Source organism: Rhinopithecus roxellana, chromosome 7 (assembly GCF_007565055.1).
Source record: "Rhinopithecus roxellana isolate Shanxi Qingling chromosome 7, ASM756505v1, whole genome shotgun sequence".
In the NCBI taxonomy this organism is placed as follows: domain Eukaryota; kingdom Metazoa; phylum Chordata; class Mammalia; order Primates; family Cercopithecidae; genus Rhinopithecus; species Rhinopithecus roxellana.
This window is the reverse complement of record NC_044555.1, coordinates 56512085-56531567: the sequence shown is the minus strand read 5'-3', so window position 1 is coordinate 56531567 and position 19483 is coordinate 56512085. Positions and strand designations below refer to the sequence as shown.

At 39.4% G+C, this 19483-nt stretch overlaps 1 protein-coding gene across 2 annotated transcripts in view; it reads left to right on the top strand.

The window, feature by feature from the left end:
* ADGRG4 (adhesion G protein-coupled receptor G4) overlaps positions 1–19483 on the top strand; it is a 113630-nt gene that overhangs the window by 45934 nt on the left and 48213 nt on the right. For both annotated transcript variants that reach the window (XM_010389108.2, XM_010389110.2), the window contains 7 exons: positions 637–731; positions 2830–2894; positions 5948–5987; positions 7554–7606; positions 9154–9317; positions 11311–11443; positions 13294–13412. In XM_010389108.2, the coding sequence (XP_010387410.2) occupies positions 637–731; positions 2830–2894; positions 5948–5987; positions 7554–7606; positions 9154–9317; positions 11311–11443; positions 13294–13412 (669 nt within the window). The remainder of the gene's footprint in view (positions 1–636; positions 732–2829; positions 2895–5947; positions 5988–7553; positions 7607–9153; positions 9318–11310; positions 11444–13293; positions 13413–19483) is intronic.

Sequence of the window (19483 nt, the reverse complement as noted above, 5' to 3'; positions counted from 1 at the left end):
GGTGCCCGCCACCACATCCGGCTAATTTTTTGTATTTTTAGTAGAGATGGGGTTTCACAGTGTTAGCCAGGATGGTCTCGATCTCCTGACCTTGTGATCCGCCCTCCTCGGCCTCCCAAAGTGCTGGGATTACAGGCGTGAGCCACCGCGCCCGGCCTGTTCCTGCAACTTTTAACACTCTACAATAGAAATTTGATAGGATACACAAGAGCAAGAGGAAAAAAAGGAGAGAAAAACCTAAAGCAGAAAAAAGGCACCGGAAGAAAAAAAAAAGCAGTTATTTTCTCAGGGAAAGTGATCTTCTGAGATAATGTTCAGCTTGGCCATTGAGTGGACTGAAAGTCTGTTGGCCAATGAGAGTGGAGAATTGGTGGGATTTGTGGAGTGTCTGTCAACTAGAAATCAAGGAAGTGTCCAAATAATTAAAGCAAAATTGGGGTAGTAACATCCTGTTCTGCTTTTTGATATGCAGTCAAAGTGTTGGTTCTTGACCTTGGAGTTAAATTAAGCTAAGTTTAGGCATTAGACATTATTATTTGGTTTACTTTAAAACAGAGAACCCTTTTCACCAAATTTACAGAAGTCAAATTTCTTGAACTAAATGAATACAATTAACCTCCTTATTTTTAATTACAGTTTCCTTCTACAATGTTGAAATGAGCTTCTCTGTCTTTGTTGAAGAGCCAAGGATCCCTATTACCAGTGTTTTAAATGAATTTACAGAAAATTGGGTAAAATAATCTTTTGCATATGTATGGTATATATAAATATATGTGAATATATACATGTATATATATGATAGAGTATATTAAAACTAGGCTTTACTTTTTTCTACCAATAATAAATTTCACAGCAAAGAAGTTTTAATTTTTCTTTTTTTTTGCTGCAAATCTGTCTATTCCGTAAGCAACATCATGAGAATGCATGCAATCTCTCTTTCATAGTACCAATGCTGAAAGCTTTTATAGAATGTTATTATTTTCATTTGTTGAGATCTGTACATTTCCCTTTAGTGACACAAATTCTGAGTCTTTGCCAAATTTTCCTACTTGGGGAAAGTGGGAGAGCAGTGATAACAAAATATATACTTAAATACAATGGTATTTAAGTATTATTGTTTTCTGCATTTTTTTTCTCTTTCCAACACAGTGAATGTTTTACTTATCCTTAATTTTTTCTTGATATGACTAATACATCTGTAACAAAATCAGACATTGACATCGAAAACCCAGAAAGTAAATATCCTCTGTAATACTGCTCTGTGCATTAACTCCTCTTAACAGTTTAAGGTACATTCTTTTAGATTTTTTTTCTGTACATATTATAATGTTGATGCATGTGTGTTCTTTTACAAAATAAATGTAATTGTACTAGTTATGCTATTTTTCAACTTGCTCCCCTTCCTCTGCACTTAACCATGTATCTTTGCACATATTCATGCTGGTAAATATAAATCATACACTTTAACAGATGCATAGGATTTCACTACATGGTTGTATTACAGGTTTTTTTTTTTTTGTTTGTTTGTTTGTTTTTAAATCCATTGGTGACATTTACATTGTTTCTATCTTTTTCTCTATTTAGAAACAATGCTGGGCTGGGCACTGTGGCTCATGCCTGTAATCCTAGCACTTTGAGAGGCTGAGGCAAAAGGATTGCGTGAGCCAACGAGTTCGAGACTAGCCTGGGCAACATGGCGAGATCTTGTTTTCTTTTCTTTTTTTTTTTTTTTTTGAGACGGAGTCTTGCTCTGTCGCCCGGGCTGGGTTTACGCCATTCTCCTGCCTCAGCCTCCAGAGTAGCTGGGACTACAGGCGCCCGCCACCCCGCCCGCCCGGCTAGTTTTTTGTATTTTTAGTAGAGACGGGGTTTCACCGTGTTAGCCAGGATGGTCTCGATCTCCTGACCTCGTGATCCGCCCGTCTCGGCCTCCCAAAGTGCTTGATTACAGGCTTGAGCCACCGCGCCCGGCGAGATCTTGTTTTCTTTAAAAAAAAAAAAAAAAAGTTTAAGAAAAAAACAATGCTGAAAACAATTCCCTAGAAATAAATTTTGGGGCACCTTAGTATTTTTATAGGATAAATTCCTAGAATTGGAATCAGTAGATGAAAAGATGTGAACCTTTCACATTTAAATAGCTGTTACTAAAAGACCCCCCGGATAGGTGACATCAACTTGCACCATCTCCCAACAGTAAAAAATCATATCTGTTTCCCTTCTTTCCCTGTCAGCACTTATTTTCAAGTGTCTATGGCATGGTTATAAATCCTTGAAAATGGGTGGGTGCCTTAGTCTACTCAGACTACCATAGCAAGATACCACAGACTGGGTGGCTTAAACAACAGACATTTATTTTCTCATAGTTTTGGAATCTGGAAGCCTAAGATTAAGGTGCTGGCAGAGTTGGTTTCTGGTGAAGGCTCTCTCCTTGGTTTGCAGATGACCATCTTCTCACCTGTGTCCTCACATGGTCTTTCCTCTGTGCACACGCATCCCTGGTCTTTCTGTTTCTTCTTATAAGGGCACTGGTCCTATTGGAGTAGGGCTCCACTTTTATGATCTTGTTTAAACTTAATTCCATCCTCAAAGACCTTATCTCTGAGTATAACCACATTTAGGTTAGGGCTTCAACATTTGAGTTTTGGAAAGACACAATTCAGCCCATAACAGTAGGCAATATGTAATTTGAAAAACTTAGTGGAGCAAATGGAAATGTTGAGCCAGCTGAAATAATGAGTGCAGCTTAATGATCACATCATCCCAGGTGAGTTTGCTGAGTTGAACTAGAGGAGCAGAATAATAAAACTGATTTTTTTTTGTCTTGTACAGTTGAATTCTATATTTCAGAACAGTGAATTTTCTCTTGCTAATCTGGAAACCCAAATTAAAAGCAGGTACGTGAATGACATTTACTGTGGGTCAAAGGGTGATTTGAGGGCATTTTGGGTCTGTTCCTATCTGGAGGGGATGTCCTGTGTTTATGTCTGAGATTTAGGGCTGCCACATTTTTAGTTGCATCTTCCTTCCTGAGTAGGTTCGTTTTGGCATGAGGAAAAAATTTGTATTACTATTGTAAGGTATAAAGCCAATGAGAGAACAAAACAAAAGAAAACCAATAGGGGAAGTCATGCAGTTAGACTGAGTTACCTCTAATGCCCCTTTCATCTCTAAGATTCTATGAATCTGTGACTTATACAAAAATCATGCCTTGAAGTGCTATGTATGGACAATGTGCGAGGATTTATAAGGCCTTTTATTTTGGAATGATTCACTTTCAGAAATGAGAAATTCCAAAGTGAACTTGAAATGTCTAAAGCAAGAATGTTTACTAGTCCAAGATTTGCTTGGGGCACAAATTTCGAATGGTGATTGCAGTGAAATGGGCAGTCACTGAGTAGTATCATGGAAACTATGGCAAAGGCAATTGCTCACCTGGGAAGTATTTCCTGTATTCTTTCCCTGCACACATACTAATCCTCTGTAAAGGGACACCCTGCAGAAGCTCTTTGAAAAATAGGCATGGCTCTGTTAAGTCATGGCAAACTGATTTTTTTTTTTTTTTTTTTTTTTTTTTTTTGAGACGGAGTCTCGCTCTGTCGCCCAGGCTGGAGTGCAGTGGCCGGATCTCAGCTCACTGCAAGCTCCGCCTCCCGGGTTCACGCCATTCTCCTGCCTCAGCCTCCCGAGTAGCTGGGACTACAGGCGCCCGCCTCCTCGCCTGGCTAGTTTTTTGTATTTTTTAGTAGAGACGGGGTTTCACAGTGTTAGCCAGGATGGTCTCGATCTCCTGACCTCGTGATCCGCCTGTCTCGGCCTCCCAAAGTGCTGGGATTACAGGCTTGAGCCACCACGCCCGGCCGCAAACTGATTTTTAAAACATAAAATGCTACTGCCTGTCTTCTGTACACTGGGATTTTGGTTTCTCTCACATATTCAAGTATTAATTATTAATCAAGTATTAATTCATATAAGTATTAATAGGGTCAAGAAAATTCATATAAATGAATGGAGGTAAATCTATGGTAGGTTATTGTCTTAGTCAGTTTTGAGTTACTATAACAGAAATGCTATAGACTAGGTGACTTAAGCCACAGAAATTTATTGCTCACAGTTCCAGAGGCTGGGAAGTCCAGGATCAAGGTGTTGGCAGGTTCAATGTCTGGTGATGGCCCTCTTCTTGCTGTGTCCTCAAGTGGCAGAGAGCAGAGAGACAGAAAGCTCTCCTGTCTCTTCTTATAAGGGTACTGTTTCAAAAAAAATTCAAACTGTTTTTTTTTCTCTGTTGTCATACCAACACAACAATCAATATAGAAGATTTCTACCACCAAATAAATGTGTGGGGATTTTCCCCCAACACACCTAGCAGCTGACACTGCTGGTTGTTCTCTACTTCAATTCTATTCTGGTGCTATCCTCTCAAAAATAGCTTCAGATCTCACAGGTCCCCAAGACTGCCCCTCACCCCAGACACTAGTCAAAAGTCCAGGCCTCCAGAACTTCTGACTAACTGACTTCAACTTGGGATTCCCATGACCCCCTCTTTGAGCTTGATTAATTTGCTAGAGCGGCTCACAGCACTCAGGGAAACACTTATGTGTATTGGTTTACTATAAAGGACACTGCAGAAGATACGAATGAAGAGATGTGTAAGGAGAGGTAAGGGACAAGGGGAATGGAGCTTCTCTGATCTCCCTGGGTGCACCACCCTCCAGGAACCTCCATGTGTTCAGCTATTGGGAGGCTCTCCAAGCCCAGTCTTCTCGGGATTTTATGGAAACATCATTATGTCAGCATTCCTTTCCCAAGTCTCATAAGAGGCAAGACTCTTTCTGGAGAGGGTCTTAAGACTCACAATCAGAAAGATGAAGAAAGATTAGAGTTCTGCCTTGGGGCAGGTGAAAGGAGGGTGGGAGGAGATCAGAGAGATTCTGTTTACTGAAGCCAGCTTCTGAGGCCTAGCACACCCGACATTATAACAAGACTGTAACAAGGGCTATGGGAGTTATAAGCCAAGAACTGTGAATGAAAACATGTGCACACACATGCATACACACACACACACACACATATAACACCCCAGGCACTGATCCCATTCATGAGAGTTCCACCTTCATGATCTAATTACCCCTCAAAGGCCCCACCTCCTAATATCGTCACATTGGGGATTGGACTTCAACGTTGAATTTTGGGAGGACACAAACATTCACAACATTTAACTCACTAAAACAAAACTAGAGATGTCTGGGGGTATACAACATTCTTTTTAAAAATCGTGTCTATTATTTTTCCTTATTACAAAAGTAATATGTGACCACTGCAAAATCTTAGAGCTTTATAGAAATATGTGTGTGTGTGTGTATATATATATAAAACCTGGATAGTAAAAATCTCTGAATACTTGCCTTCCCCTACTCCTCCAAGAACTCCTGTTAACAGCTTATTTTATTGATTTCTCTAGATTTGTTTTCACGCATTTACTAAGAGAATAAGAGCCTCCTCTACATACTGTTGGACAACTTTCTTTTCATGCCTTATAATACATCGCGTATGCCTTTTCAGGCCAATACGTGCAGATATAGCTCATTTGTTTTAATAATTGTAGAGGATTCTTTTATATGGTGTGCCATGATGTTTTCCTCCAATTATCTAATGATGGAAACTTGAGTAATTTCCACTTGTATGTCTATTTTTATGCATTTTTGCTGGTACCATTATGGAATAGATTCCTGGATGCAAGGTTAATAAGTCAAAGGCTTGCCACCATTGTGGTATGCGTGTAGTAAGCAAGCCCATTGGAAGTGTTCCTCTGGAGCTTCAGCATTATTTGAATTCCAGCCTGGGAGAAGTCTATTGTTCTGCCTCAGTGTTGCCTTTCTCCTGATCTCGTGCCCTGCATACTTGGTACTATATTTCATTTTCCTATAATTTTGTAATGCTTTTGATACAGGGACATTTCAGAGGAAGAGATGGTCATGGATCGAGCTACTGTAAGTAATTTTTCAAAATGAATCTACTTGTGACCTATCCTATGCCCGATTAGATGTAAGTCAATAGCTCTTCCACCCAAGTGTATATTATCAGGTGAGGCTGTGTTGTGACAATTGGGGGTCAAATTATGTTACTTCCTTTGGGATTGGCACAAAAAGCCATCAAGAAAACCGTCCCCTGCTTTTCTGAACTATCCATGTGGCAGCTTTTTGAGGCACATTTTCTGGTCTATAGGAGTGTGGAATGACTCAGGGATTGTAAATGGTAACTGAATTTCTTGGTTATAGATGTCTTGCAAGAAAGCCTAGCTCTTCCAAGAGTGACGCAATTGTTTGCAAAACTGGCATTCACACAATAAATCCACCCTCTATTTGTCCAGATTTGAAGCCAGAGTGTGATAAAACTATCTCCCATCATCCTTGCCCCAATTCTCAGTTCTTTTTCAATTGCCTCAAAGCTTTACAACAGCACACTCTAAAATGAGTAGCAAACACACAGCTTTCCAGGTATTTAAGTATGAGGTAAATATTTGATGATACACAGTACAATCAAGCCCACGGTACAGGGGCCTGGTGCAGTGACTCACGCCTGTAATCCCAGAGATTTGGGAGGCTGAGGTGGGAGGATTGCTTGAGGTCAGAAGTTCATGACCAGTCTGAGCAACATGGGGAGACTCCATCTCTACAAAAAATAATTTAAAAATATTAGCTGGGAACGGTGGTGCATTCCTGTAGTCCCAGTTACTGAGGAGGCTGAGGTGGGGAGAATCATATGAGCCCAGATTTCGAGACTGCACTAAATTATGATTGTGCCACTGCACTCCAGCCTAGGTGATAGAGCAAGGTTCTGTCTCAAAAACAAACAAACAAAAAACAGCAACAACAACAAAAAACTATGGTGCATTCCAAATTATCCACTATCATTAAAAGTATTTTCTGTAAATAGCTGAGTCAAAAGTTTTGATGTATACACATTAAAGCATGATATAACTAAAAGTCCTGTCAATAATGGGTATAAAATCCTTTTGGTGATAATGTGGTCAAGCTGCCTGGGTTGGAACCCCTGCTTTTCCACTTCCTGACTATGAGACCTTGGGCAACTTAATTAACCTTTCTGTGCCCTGTTTCCTCATCTGTAAGATGAGGGCTGTTGGAAGGATAAAATGAGATAATCTATGTTAAGTGTTTAGCACTGGGCTTAGAACATAGTAAATGTTAGATAGTGTTTACAATTGTCAACAGCATGTTAATATCTAGACCTAGAAGGCTTGGATTCTGCTCCTAGTTCTGTGACTTGTCAACTGCGTGATACTGGGCAGACCATTTAACTTCTCTGTGACTCAGATTCCTCATGTAGCAAACAGGGTGACAATCCCTGCATTGCTCACCCTACATGGTTGGTGTGAGGAGTAAATGCATTGATGTTTTTGAGGGTAGTTTGTAGATGGCAATGGGTTACATAAATGTAAAGCATAATTATATAATTGTTGCTAACAATAAGCCCTGTACTCAGTTATGACATTTGTTTAAAGATTTCAGTGACTATGTACTTTTCTTTTGCATTAGTTGGAACAGAGAGAAGGACAAGAAATGGCTACAATTTCCTATGTACCATACAGGTAGGAAGTAGGAACTGAGTTTATTAATAGCTGGTACACTTAGTTCTGATTTTCCTTCCATTTAATTCCGTGTGTGTGGCCAGTTGGCCAGAGTTGTCAGAAGGAGATCAAAGTATCCAGTGATTATTTCACATATGCTGTAATTAGGCCCTTGCCTTCATGAAGTACGTTGTTTCAGTTGGTCATGGCTCAGACTAGCAGCCAGCCTGCTGCCTCTTTGTAGTGAAGAAAAAATGGGGTGGTCATAATCTTGGATGGGGGAGTGAAGTGTTTGTTGTGGTCAAAAAGGTCCACGAAATACTGCGCAGGGAAATTGGAAACAACAACAACAACAACATGGAAAGTAGGTTCAGTTCTGTTCAGACTCTTGGTCCAGCTCCTCCCGGAATGCTGGCTATTGTTGATCTGTTTGATGCACATCAGGAAGAACATATAGACAGAAAAGGCCCATGAAGAGGTCTTTGAAGTGCAGTAGAGGGTCTGTTACAAGCAGGAGGAGAGGTTTAAAATGAAGACTCCTCTTTGGACTGGAAAGATGAAAGCTGAGAAGAGCTAGACTCCAAAGGAAGGAGGTAGGATGAGCAGGGACCTCACCAAATATCGTTCAGGGGAGGGGCAGACATCACTTAGGTTAGACATGGAGATAAGTTTTGAGCAAGTACAGGTATGCCTAACTTGCAACAGCTGGCAGGAGACTTAGCAAATATGTTCTTCAAAAAGCCATATCTACAAATGGAAATGGAAAAAAGATATAGGTAAGGTTTTGTATCTGAAATGTGCTTCCTAATGGAATATTAGAGGAATTCAGAATATTTGAGGATCTTGCTGTAGAGGATAGAGGATGAAGTCAAGGATGGCCCTATCCTTTCGTCAGTGATCTTTTAGTGGACATAAATACCGAGTGAGTCTTTGTGACCATGGGAAACGTTATTTCCCTGAGGCTGAGTTCCATCATCTGTATTATGGGAATAATAATAGCATTACCTCATACGGTTGTTGTGAGAAAAAAGTGAATCAGAACATGTGGAGGAAGGGCTTCACAAATGTGAGCTACTATCATTATCATTATCATTATCATCATTATTACTTATTATAGAAATAAGCCTTCTTCAGAACACTTCTTTATAGACTAATTGAGCATCACATGCCTATTTGCCTGATTTCAGTAATGATGGGTAAATTGGAGACCAGAAGAATGAAAGGTTCTCTCTGAAATAATAAATCCTGAAAACTCCATCTTCTCTATTAATTATTACAAACTCTTAGAGAAATCTCAAGGCTAGCAATTTCAACACAATGCATATGTTACTGACTATTCTTTTGAAAATAGGTTTTGCATTGTCTGTTTTGGATAAGAGAAAAATTATCAGAATATTTCAGTATGCTATCTTCCATCACTTCTTAAGATTGGCCACTTAATAGCTGTAAAATGTTTGACATTTATGAACTACCAATTAAATCAGCTGTACAAAATTTCAGCATTGCAGTCCAAGTTGCACTCCCTTGACATAACTGCAACAATCTTTCTTTTTTATTCTGCTTTGTAGCTGTGTTTGTCAGGTCATCATAAAAGCCAGCTCTTCCTTAGCATCCTCAGAATTGATGAGCAAAATCAAAAGTAAAATACATGGCAACTTCACGCATGGAAACTTCACACAAGATCAATTGACGTTATTAGTAAACTCTGAGCATGTTGCAGTGAAAAAACTAGGTAATTTTTTTTGGGGGGTGGATATTGCAGTATGAACTTACTTTCTTTATTATAAAACTCATAATGCATACCTGGTTAAGAATTCTGAGTTCAGAAAGGAGAGAAGTCACCTTTATGCTTTTTCCATATTCTTGGTACCCAGTTGATCTGATGACCTTTCTACCTTTAAGAACTTATGGAAGAACAGAGTGCTGGAGGAGTTACCAGAGACTGCTGGTCGGCTCTGGATATTAGAAATGGTCAGTCCGTCAATGGAATGGGAGGATTTTCCCTCTTGCATAAATACCCAGAGACCTGAAGAGCTTCCTCATTAACACACAGTAGATGCCCAATAGATAATTGCTAATTTATTGATTGACTCAGACATCTTATTCATCTTGGCAAGTGATCTGGGAACTGTCCCAGATTTCTCTCGTGGATATTCTCTGATTAGCAAAGCTTTATTGGTAAAAGTGTGAGGTTACCAGGCCACTCCACCTCCTTCCCAGCGCAGCTTTATTCCTTTTCCCCAATAGTCTGCTGTAGAAATCATTGAGCTCACACAGCTCTACTGCCTGATAACACACACAGGCATTAGAACGCAAAATCCTTGGCAACATACTGATTAAGTATCAGAAGGCAGCCTGTGACAGTGCAGGGTGTCAGTGAAATGGAGGGCAGAAACATGTTGAAGCCACAGGCAGAGCCCACCATGTAAATGACACTAATGAATGTGTCCTAAGAGTGAGAGGAAGGCACCTTTCACTCTCACTCAGAATGGAGACTGGGATAGCTGAGCAAAGCTAGCTGGGCCACTTCTCACACCATTCTCTCAACACCTGAGGGAAATATTTCCAGAATCAGGGCCATGAAACCCAGTGAGTGCTCAGTAAAAACCGGGAACTTATCATATAGACTTAGCCCAGGTCACATCTCCCTTCACGTGACAGCAAAACCTTGCCTTAACAGCCCTCTGTGGAAGTTTGCCCTGTCCCTCAGCACCAACATCAAAAACAGAGCCCTTGACTGTGTGCAGTGGCTTACACCTAGAATCCCAGAACTTTGGGAGGGTGTGGCAGGAGGATCACTTAAGGTCAAGAGTTTGAGACCAGCCTGGGCAACAAAGCAAGACTCTGTCTCTACAAAAAATAAAAAAAAAAAAGTAGCTGGACATGGTGATGCATGCCTGTAGTGCCAGCTATTCCAGAGGCTGAGGCAGGAGGATAACTTGAGACCGGAGGTTGAGGCTGCAGCGAGCCATGATCACGCCATTGCACTCCAGACTGGGTGACAGAGTAAGACCTCAAATAACAAACAAACAAAACAGAGCTCCCCTGTCTATATTGATCATGTCAGATACACTGAGTTTACTAAAACAAAATCCATCTCACAGTCTGTTAAGAAGGGGGCCATCCCAGAAAGAGAAGTTGGCCTACAGTCTCCTATCTTTGGACATAAAACTGATAACAGTGGGTATCTCAGAAGCTGGGCAATTGATAGGTGGGAACTTTTGACTCTACACTCCACTGTGTGGCTTGAATTTTTTCAATGCATATGTATTGTTTTAAAAACAAGACAAAACAATGTCAGGTGAGGTGGTTAATGCTTATAATCCCAGATCTTTGGGTGGCTGAGGTGGGAGGATTGCTTGAGGCCAGGAATTTGAGACCGGCCTCTATAACATAGCAATATGCTGTCTCTACAAAAAATTTTAGAAAAACGTATCTCATAAACTGGTTGTTTTAATGAAAAGGACTAAATATGTCGTTATACTGGGTGGTTTGTTATTTAAAAAAAACACACTCCATATAATGATATTTTCAATAAGGCCTGGTCCAAATGGCTAGATAGAAAAAGTTTTGTTTTTTATTTGCTGATCTTTACGTGCAGCATAATAATGACGTTCATAATAACATATAATATTATATTATTATATAGTAATAATAATAATGGATGTTCGTAATACTTTTAAGTGCCTCTTGCCCTTTAAAATGTGCATACATTTTCTCTGTAGAGCCTGGAAATTGCAAAGCCGATGAAACAGCCTCTAAATACAAAGGGACTTATAAGTGGCTATTAACCAACCCTACGGAGACAGCCCGAACTAGATGCATAAAAAATGAGGATGGAAACGCCACAAGAATCTGGTATGTACAGGCCAAGTTCTAATTGCTGATTCGGATATACAAAGATCTGCTTAATTGGGGACATGTTTCTATGTCATTTGTCTGAGCATGTGCCCTTCCTCCTCCTCTAGTGCCGGTCTTTCTTTCTATTACCTTTTGGACCTGTTTAAACATATGCATGCAACATAATAAGAAAAATTTTCAAGGAGACAAAAGATAAAAGTTATCCATCATCCCAGAAGAAAATTCAAGAAGACAAAAGAGAAAAAAGTCATCCATAACCCTACTGCCTGAACATAGCTGTTTTTAGGTTGACATATATTTTTTTCATCTAGCCTTTCTCTCTATGCCTTTAAGTTTTATGTAGCAGTAATCACTGTCCTTCTATCAATAATGTAATTTACCATTTCATTCAATGGTTTATCAAACATTTTCCATGTTTTACATTTATGATCTTAATGTTCATTTCAAACAACAACCTTGGAAACTGGTCTATAGTTGATGGGCTAGAGTAATTTACTAAATCACTCTTCTATTGTTGACTTTATCATTTTCCTTTTTAAAATCATCAGCCCTCTTTTCTTACTCTCTGCTGTTCATGGTTTATGCCATTAACTTAAGTGGGCAAAACCAGAGGGGCAGCAGGTTTTGACAGAGGCTTAAAAGCACTCTTTTAGAAAGCAACATTAGGGGCTTTCCTTTTCCTCCCTGTGTCTAATCAGTCAGCAAGTCCTGCAGCTTTGACAGTCATAGTCAGAGCTTACATCTAGCCTTTCCTTTCCAACCCCACTGCCAGTACCCTGGTGCAAGCCCTTATTGCCTACTATTAGAGCTGTCTCCTTGCCATCTAACTTAATGGTACGCCTTACCCATCTCCACCAACTATACTCTACGCTGCTGCCAGCATGATTTTCCTGAAGTATGGCTGCTGTCATGCCACCGTCCTGCTCCAGCTCCACACTGCCTCAAGAATTAAGTCGAAACCCCTAAATATAGTCCTTCAGACCGTGGACTTCCTCTCCTGCTGTCTCACTCAGCATTCTCCCTCCCTTTACCATACGCTCCAGTCAAAATGACCGTTTGCTGTTCTGGGCTCAATGGGCGCTTCCCAGGTCTCTTTCTCTGCTTGTGCTGTCTGCTCTTGGGGTTGGGGGAAGAGATTTTTCTCTACCTCTGTCCTTTCAGCGCACAGCTCAGCTCAAATGCTGAAAGTAACGTCTCTTTCCTTGGTGGTTTGATAGATTCAGTTTTGTTTATACAGCTTTTCATCTTATATTTGCCCTAAGTTTCAAGTAGTTACATTTAGAGTTTTAAACCCCCTATTTACAAGTTCCTTGAGGGAGGGATGAAGCCCTGCCCTGTTTGCCTGTGCTACCTATTACCATTCCCAGAATGGAGTGGGTGCCCAATAAATGTGTTAGCTGACTTGAAATGAACTGGTTTGAATCGGGTGAGACACAGGGGAGGGTGGATGATGAGGGCCAATGAGCTATCGAGGGCTCTATATTAATTGTTTTAAGTTAATATGCTGGATAGAGACCACATTCCAACAGGAATTTCCCCTTAAAAGAGGGGTAAGAAGGGACAGTGAGAGTAAAGAGTTATGTCTAGAGGGCCGGAATCTCTGTCTTGACGCTTGGCCAGCAGGACATTCCCACGCCCCATTCCCAGCTCCCTCGCCTGTTTATCTTGCTCCCTAAGAGCAAAATTTCTTCATTTCACAAAGAAGTACTGGGCTCCCACCTTTGCTATCTATGCCAGGAGGCTGGGGGCAGGTGAGGAGAAGGCATGCTAGGGATACTCCCACTATTTGCTTTAAGATTATCTTTGCTTCATCCTCTGATGAGAAAGCTCTTTCCTCTTTTTTTCAGTTCAATCAGCATCAACACGGGCAAATCTCAGTGGGAAAAGCCAAAGTTTAAACAATGCAAATTGCTTCAAGAACTTCCTGACAAGATTGTGGATCTTGCTAATATTACCATAAGTGATGGTAAGATTGTTTTGTACATATAAGACAAATTATGGAACTTCGATTACTTTGCCTACTTGACCTCAAACCAGAGAGAGTATAGGCAAACCCCACTTAGGAAAATCTACCTTCAATTTCAGAACAAAGGTAATTAATGTTGGTGGAGGTGGTGGTGGGGCATGAGATGTTAGGACTATCAGTGTTTCAGTGATTTTGTTTGGTTTTGCTATATACATATCTTTTTCTTTTCTTTCTTTCTTTCTTTTTTTTTCTTTTGAGACAGAGTTTCACTCTTGTTGCCCAGGCTGGCGTGCAATGGCGCGATCTCGGCTCACTGCAACCTCTGCCTCCTGGGTTCGAGCAATTCTCCTGCCTCAGCCTCCCGAGTAGCTGAGATTACAGGCGCCTGCCACCACACCTGGATTTATTTTGTATTTTTAGCAGAGGTGGGGTTTCACCATGTTGGCCAGGCTGGTCTCAAACTCCTAACCTCAAGTGATCCACTTGCCTCAGTCTCCCAAAGTACTGGGATTACAGGTGTTAACCACTGCACCTGGCCTTATTTTACTTTTTTGGCTAATTGTTGTTTTTATTTTATTTTAATTTTTAAAAAGTTTTAATAAGTAATACTTCACCAACTTCAATATTCAAAAAACAAAAAGGGTATATGTAAAACATCTCCATCCCACTGCAGACCTTAGCCATTCAGTTACTATCCACAGAGATATTTTGTGGATCCATTTTATGGATCCATAATGAAATGTGGATATATATATATACACACACATATATGTGTGTGTGTGTATATATGTCCACACACACATTTATATATGTGTGTATGTATATATACACACACACACACATACTCTCCCTCACTTTTTGTACATGTAAAGTGGAGCATGCTATACACACTATTCTTCACGTTGCTTTTTTCTGTTAACAATATATTGCAGAGATTATTATATCAGCATATAAAGAGTTTTCTCATTCTTTTTTCCCCCTCTGCACTGTATTATATATACCACAGTAAATGTGCCACAATTTATTTAACCTGTTTCCTATGGATGAGTATTTAGGTTGTCAGTAACATTTTTCTATGAAAACATGACTGTACAACTCTTTTTGTGTTTTTTTCATTGTAGGGAAAATAGTATAACATACTTTAAAAAATACTCACATTTTTGGTAGTATATACGATGTTTTAGAGTTAGCATTGTCTAAGCAGCTGATTTAGAAGGTTGCATGTCTTTCAAAAATACATTTGTAGACCATGTTAGCTTTTATTTTCATTTGTGACGCTGTTAGCATAATTCATATTATTAGGTAACAGAGATTCAAAATAAAGAGTATCTCTTTAAAAAAAAACACTGCTTTGATGAATATTACACATATGTCACAATTTTGAGAAGGTAGGGGTATACCTAAAGCATAAGTCCTTGAACGTGGAATTGCTGGGTCGATCATACGTTTGATGGTGTCAAAATGCTCTCTGTAATAGTTACAGCAATTTAGATTCCCACTTGCAAGGTATGAAAAGTGCCTTTTTCACAACTCCTTCATCAGCACAGCATGTTTGTTATCAGACTTCTGGATCTTTTTGCGATATGATAAGCAGAAATTGATATCTCAGTGTAGTTTACAAACTTTTTAATGGAGATATTCGCATATCATAAAATTCACTCATTCAATGTGTACAATTTAGTGGGTTTTTAAAAGCATATTCACTAGATTGTGCAACCATCATCACTGATTCCAGAATATTTCATCACCCCAAAAAGAAACCCTGTACCCATTAGCAGTCTCACCATTTCTCCCCCATCCCAGCTCCTGGCAGCCACGAATCTACTTTTTTATCTATGAATTTTGCCAGTTTGGGGCATTTCATGTTTCTGAGGTTCATCCAATGTTGTAGCGTGTATCATTGCTTCATTCCTTTTTATGAATGCATTATATTCCATTATGTAGATATACCACATTTTGCTTATTAACTCATCAGTTGACGAACATTTCTTTTCCACCTTTTGGCTATTATTAAAAATCTGGCTATACACATTTATGTACAGATTTTATGTAGACATATGTTTTCAATTTTCTTGGGTATATATCGACGAGTAGAATTGCCCATATGGTAACCCTATGATTAGTTTTTGAGGAACTTCAAAACTGTTTTCCACAGCGGTTGTGCCATTCTACATCCCTGCCGACTCTGTATGAAGGTTCCAATTTCTTCATATCCTTGTAAACACTTATTACTATTGTCTGTCTTTTAGATTATGACTGATAGTAATGCCCCCCAACACACCTTTATTCTTGGTGTTAGTAATTTGTGTCTTCACTTTTTTTATCCTGGTCAGTCTAGCCAAAAGTTTTTAAATTTTATTAATTTTTATAGACTTTATTTTTTAGAGGAGTTTTAGATTCCCAGCAAAATTGAGCGGAAAGTACAGAGTTCTAGCATATGCCCTCCCCCAACCACATGCACAGACTCCCCCACCATCAACATCCCCCACCAGAGTGGTACGTTTTTTACAATTGAATGTACACTGACACATCGTTATCACCAATAGTTCATAGTTTTATATTAGCGTTCACTCTTGCTGTGGTACATTGTGTGGGTTTGGACAAATGTATAATGACACGAATCCACCATTACAATATCATATGGGATATTTTCACTGCTCTAAAAGTCCTCTATACTCCACTTATTCATCCCTCCTTCTTCTCAACCCCTGGCAATCACTGATCTTTTTACTATCGCTCTGTTTTTGCTTTTTCCAGAAGGCCATATAGTTGGAATCTTACAATATGCAGCCTTTTCAGATTGGCTTCTTTCACTTAGTTATGTGCATTTAAATTTCTTCCATGTGTCTTTTCTTGGAGTCGCAGCTCATATCTTTTTGGCACTGAATAATATTCCATTGTCTGGAGGTACCACAGTTTATTTACTCATTCACCTACTGAAGGACATCTTGGTTTCTTCCAAGTTCTGTTAACTATGAATACAGCTACTATAACATCTGTGTGCAGGTTTTTATATAGATGTTAAGCGTTCAACTCATTTGAGTAAAGAACAGAAGGTGTGGTTGTTGGATTGTGTGATAAGAGTATGTTTAGTTTTGTAAGAAGCTGCCAAATTGCCTTCCAAAGTGGCTGTACCATTTTGCATTCTCATCAGCAATGAGAGTTCCCGTTGTTTCACATTCTTTCCACCATTTAGTGTTGTCAGTGTTTTAGATTTTGGCTATTCTAATAGGTGTGTAGTGGTATCTCATTGTTGTTTTAATTGGCAATTCCTTAACAACATATGGTGTTGAATAGCTTTTCATATGCATATTTGCCATATTTATGTTTCTTTTGGTGAAGTGTATTCTATAGGTTGAATGTTTGTGTGCCCCAAAAATTCATATGTTGAAATTCTAACCCCAATGTGATGGTATTTGGAGATAAGGCCTTTGGGAGGGGATTAGGTCATGAGGGTGGAGCCTTCATGAATAAGATTAGTGCCCTTATAAAAGAGGCCGCAGAGAGCTTCTTTGACCCTTTCACCACGTGAGGTTACAGTGAAAAAATGACGATCTATGAGCCAGGAAATGAGCTCTCACCAGACACTGAATCTGTTCTTCATAGACAACTTGCCAGACATGGTTCTACTGCATAAAATGGGTCCCTCCCATAGTGAAATGTCAGAAATTGAGGCACAGGCATTCCAGTGCCTCTCAGAAGGACCAGCGAATTGGCCTTGAAGCAGTGAACTTCTCAGACTTGTTTTCCTTGCAGAGGATGCAAGTTTGAGATCCTTGCTGAGGACTATGTAGAAGAATTAGGAAAGCAAGCACAGCTCTGATTATTTCTAGATCAGAAACCAAGAGTCAGGGCAATAGGAAATGTTACAGCTTGAAGTGAGTGGGAGGAAAGTTAGAGGGTTTGTGTTTCACGCTGACCTCCCTCCTTCTGAGTGACACATTTTCTTTAGAAATGCTAATAGAATTTTCTCTTGTGGAAGAAAAAGTTAATAAACAGTCATAACAACAACAAAAACACTGCATGGGTTGGGATTTTTAGAAAATTGACTGTGAGAAGTCATTTTATATATATAAAAAAACTATTGTGGAGTAAAGGAGCAGTTGGATGATGACTGTAATGTATATAACTGAAAAGTAAACTATCAAATTTATTATCTTTGGAAGAATCCTTCTATTCTACTTGTAAATTAAGGGCTTAATGAACAATGAATACAATATAAAGGAAAGCAAAATGTATTCACGCTGAAACAATTTATTTTCTTTTGCTTTCAATCTTGCTGACAAGCATTAGATATCTTGGTTGAAGAAAAACTCTTCAGCTCTCTCACTTAAATGCTCCTTTTTCTTAACTCTTTAATATCACAGAATTAGAAAAGGTACCTTTATTTCGAAGTTCTTTGGATTCTCTTCTGTGCTCAATGTTCGTTACCTCCATGATATTAAAGATGCATCAGGCTCTAGTGAAGCTGACTAGAACTTTTCACAAAACTATTTCCTGTCTGTGTCCATTCCACCATCAGGGTAGGATAGTGAGTGCTTAAGAGAAAACAGTGGAATTTCCAGGAGGTCAGGTAGAAACACTGCAAAGCACAGCTGTCCCAACTCCCAACACAGTGGAGAAAAGGGCCAAAGGCACAGATGCTGTAAAAAGTGATATTGAAGAGCTCAAGCTTTGGAGTCAGCATTGGGTTAGAATATTTCAATGTTTTAACTTCTTCATCTATATAAAGGGAATAATGTGAGTACTTTCATGACTAATACAAAGGTTACTGTGATGAATAGATGAGAAAATGCATGTATAATGCCTTGCTGTTGTATCCTATCTCCAGAATGCCCACCAACTCATTCCCTCTTTGTCAATTGGGAGTTGAATCAGGGCTGGCTTGTGACTGCTTAGCCCAGTAGAATTTGGGAGAAGCGGCTTTGCCAATGATGGGACTAATTTTTAAGGGGACTGGAAATTTCTGCATCCTTTCTCTTGGTACACTCTCATTTGAGATGCTTCCTCAGAGCCAGACACCATGCTATAAGAAGCCCAAACAGTGGCGTGCTGAAAAATATTTAACAACCAACTCTACCCAAAGAAGGTACTGATTTGTAGCTTTTGCCAGTTTTCATGATATAATACCCTCTACTCCATGGCTGAATACAACTTACAATGTAATGTATAGTGACTGAACTATAAAGTTGGTAAGAGATGCATGCGCAGATACGGTAGATATGCAAATAATCACAAGAGCTTAGATTAGTAAAATGTAGCAAAATAATTAGAAAGTGAAGATGTTTCAGCATCATTTTAAAATATAATTTATGCAATTGTAAGTTTATATAATTTAATTTTTAATAATGGCCATGTTTAACAACTAGTTCACAGAATTCCTGAAAATTTAATAATTGGTTCTCACCAGCTGGTACAAGTTAGCTCCAGTACATCACAAGCCGGATCCACACACTACTGAGCCCACACCACTGGGAGAGGCCATGTGTAGGGAGTACAGCCAACAGCCCCAACTGAACAGTCAGCATCAATTGCCTGCCATGTGAGTGAGCCCTGTTGGACATCCAGCCCAGATTAGCCTTCTGATATATTCAGCCTCAGCTGCTATCTGACTTCAACTGTATGAGACACTCCAAGTGAGAACACTCAACTGAGCCTAGTTAACACACAGAATCATGAAGGATAATAATACATTATTGCTTTAAGCCATTAAGTTTTAGGGTGATTTGTTATGCAGCAATAGATAACCTGGAACACTGGCTCACAGAAATTGCTCAGTAAAGAGCAGATATTATTATTTTGAATGTTGTAATTACTGGCAGATTAACTGTGACAGTATTTCAAGGAATGAGGATCAATTTATTTTGCAACAAATAAAGGAGAAGTCCCTTTATTACTTTTGCTTGAGGACCAGGAATTTTTACACGATGAGTGTAATTTAGCTTGAATTTTCCTTAAAAACTATACAACTCCAGAGAAAAAGTCTATAATTACTTTCCACAGTATAGCTAGTCTCCCATTGGCCTGCTGTTTACTTTCATTCTGCCACAGCAGGGACTACGTGAAAGTGA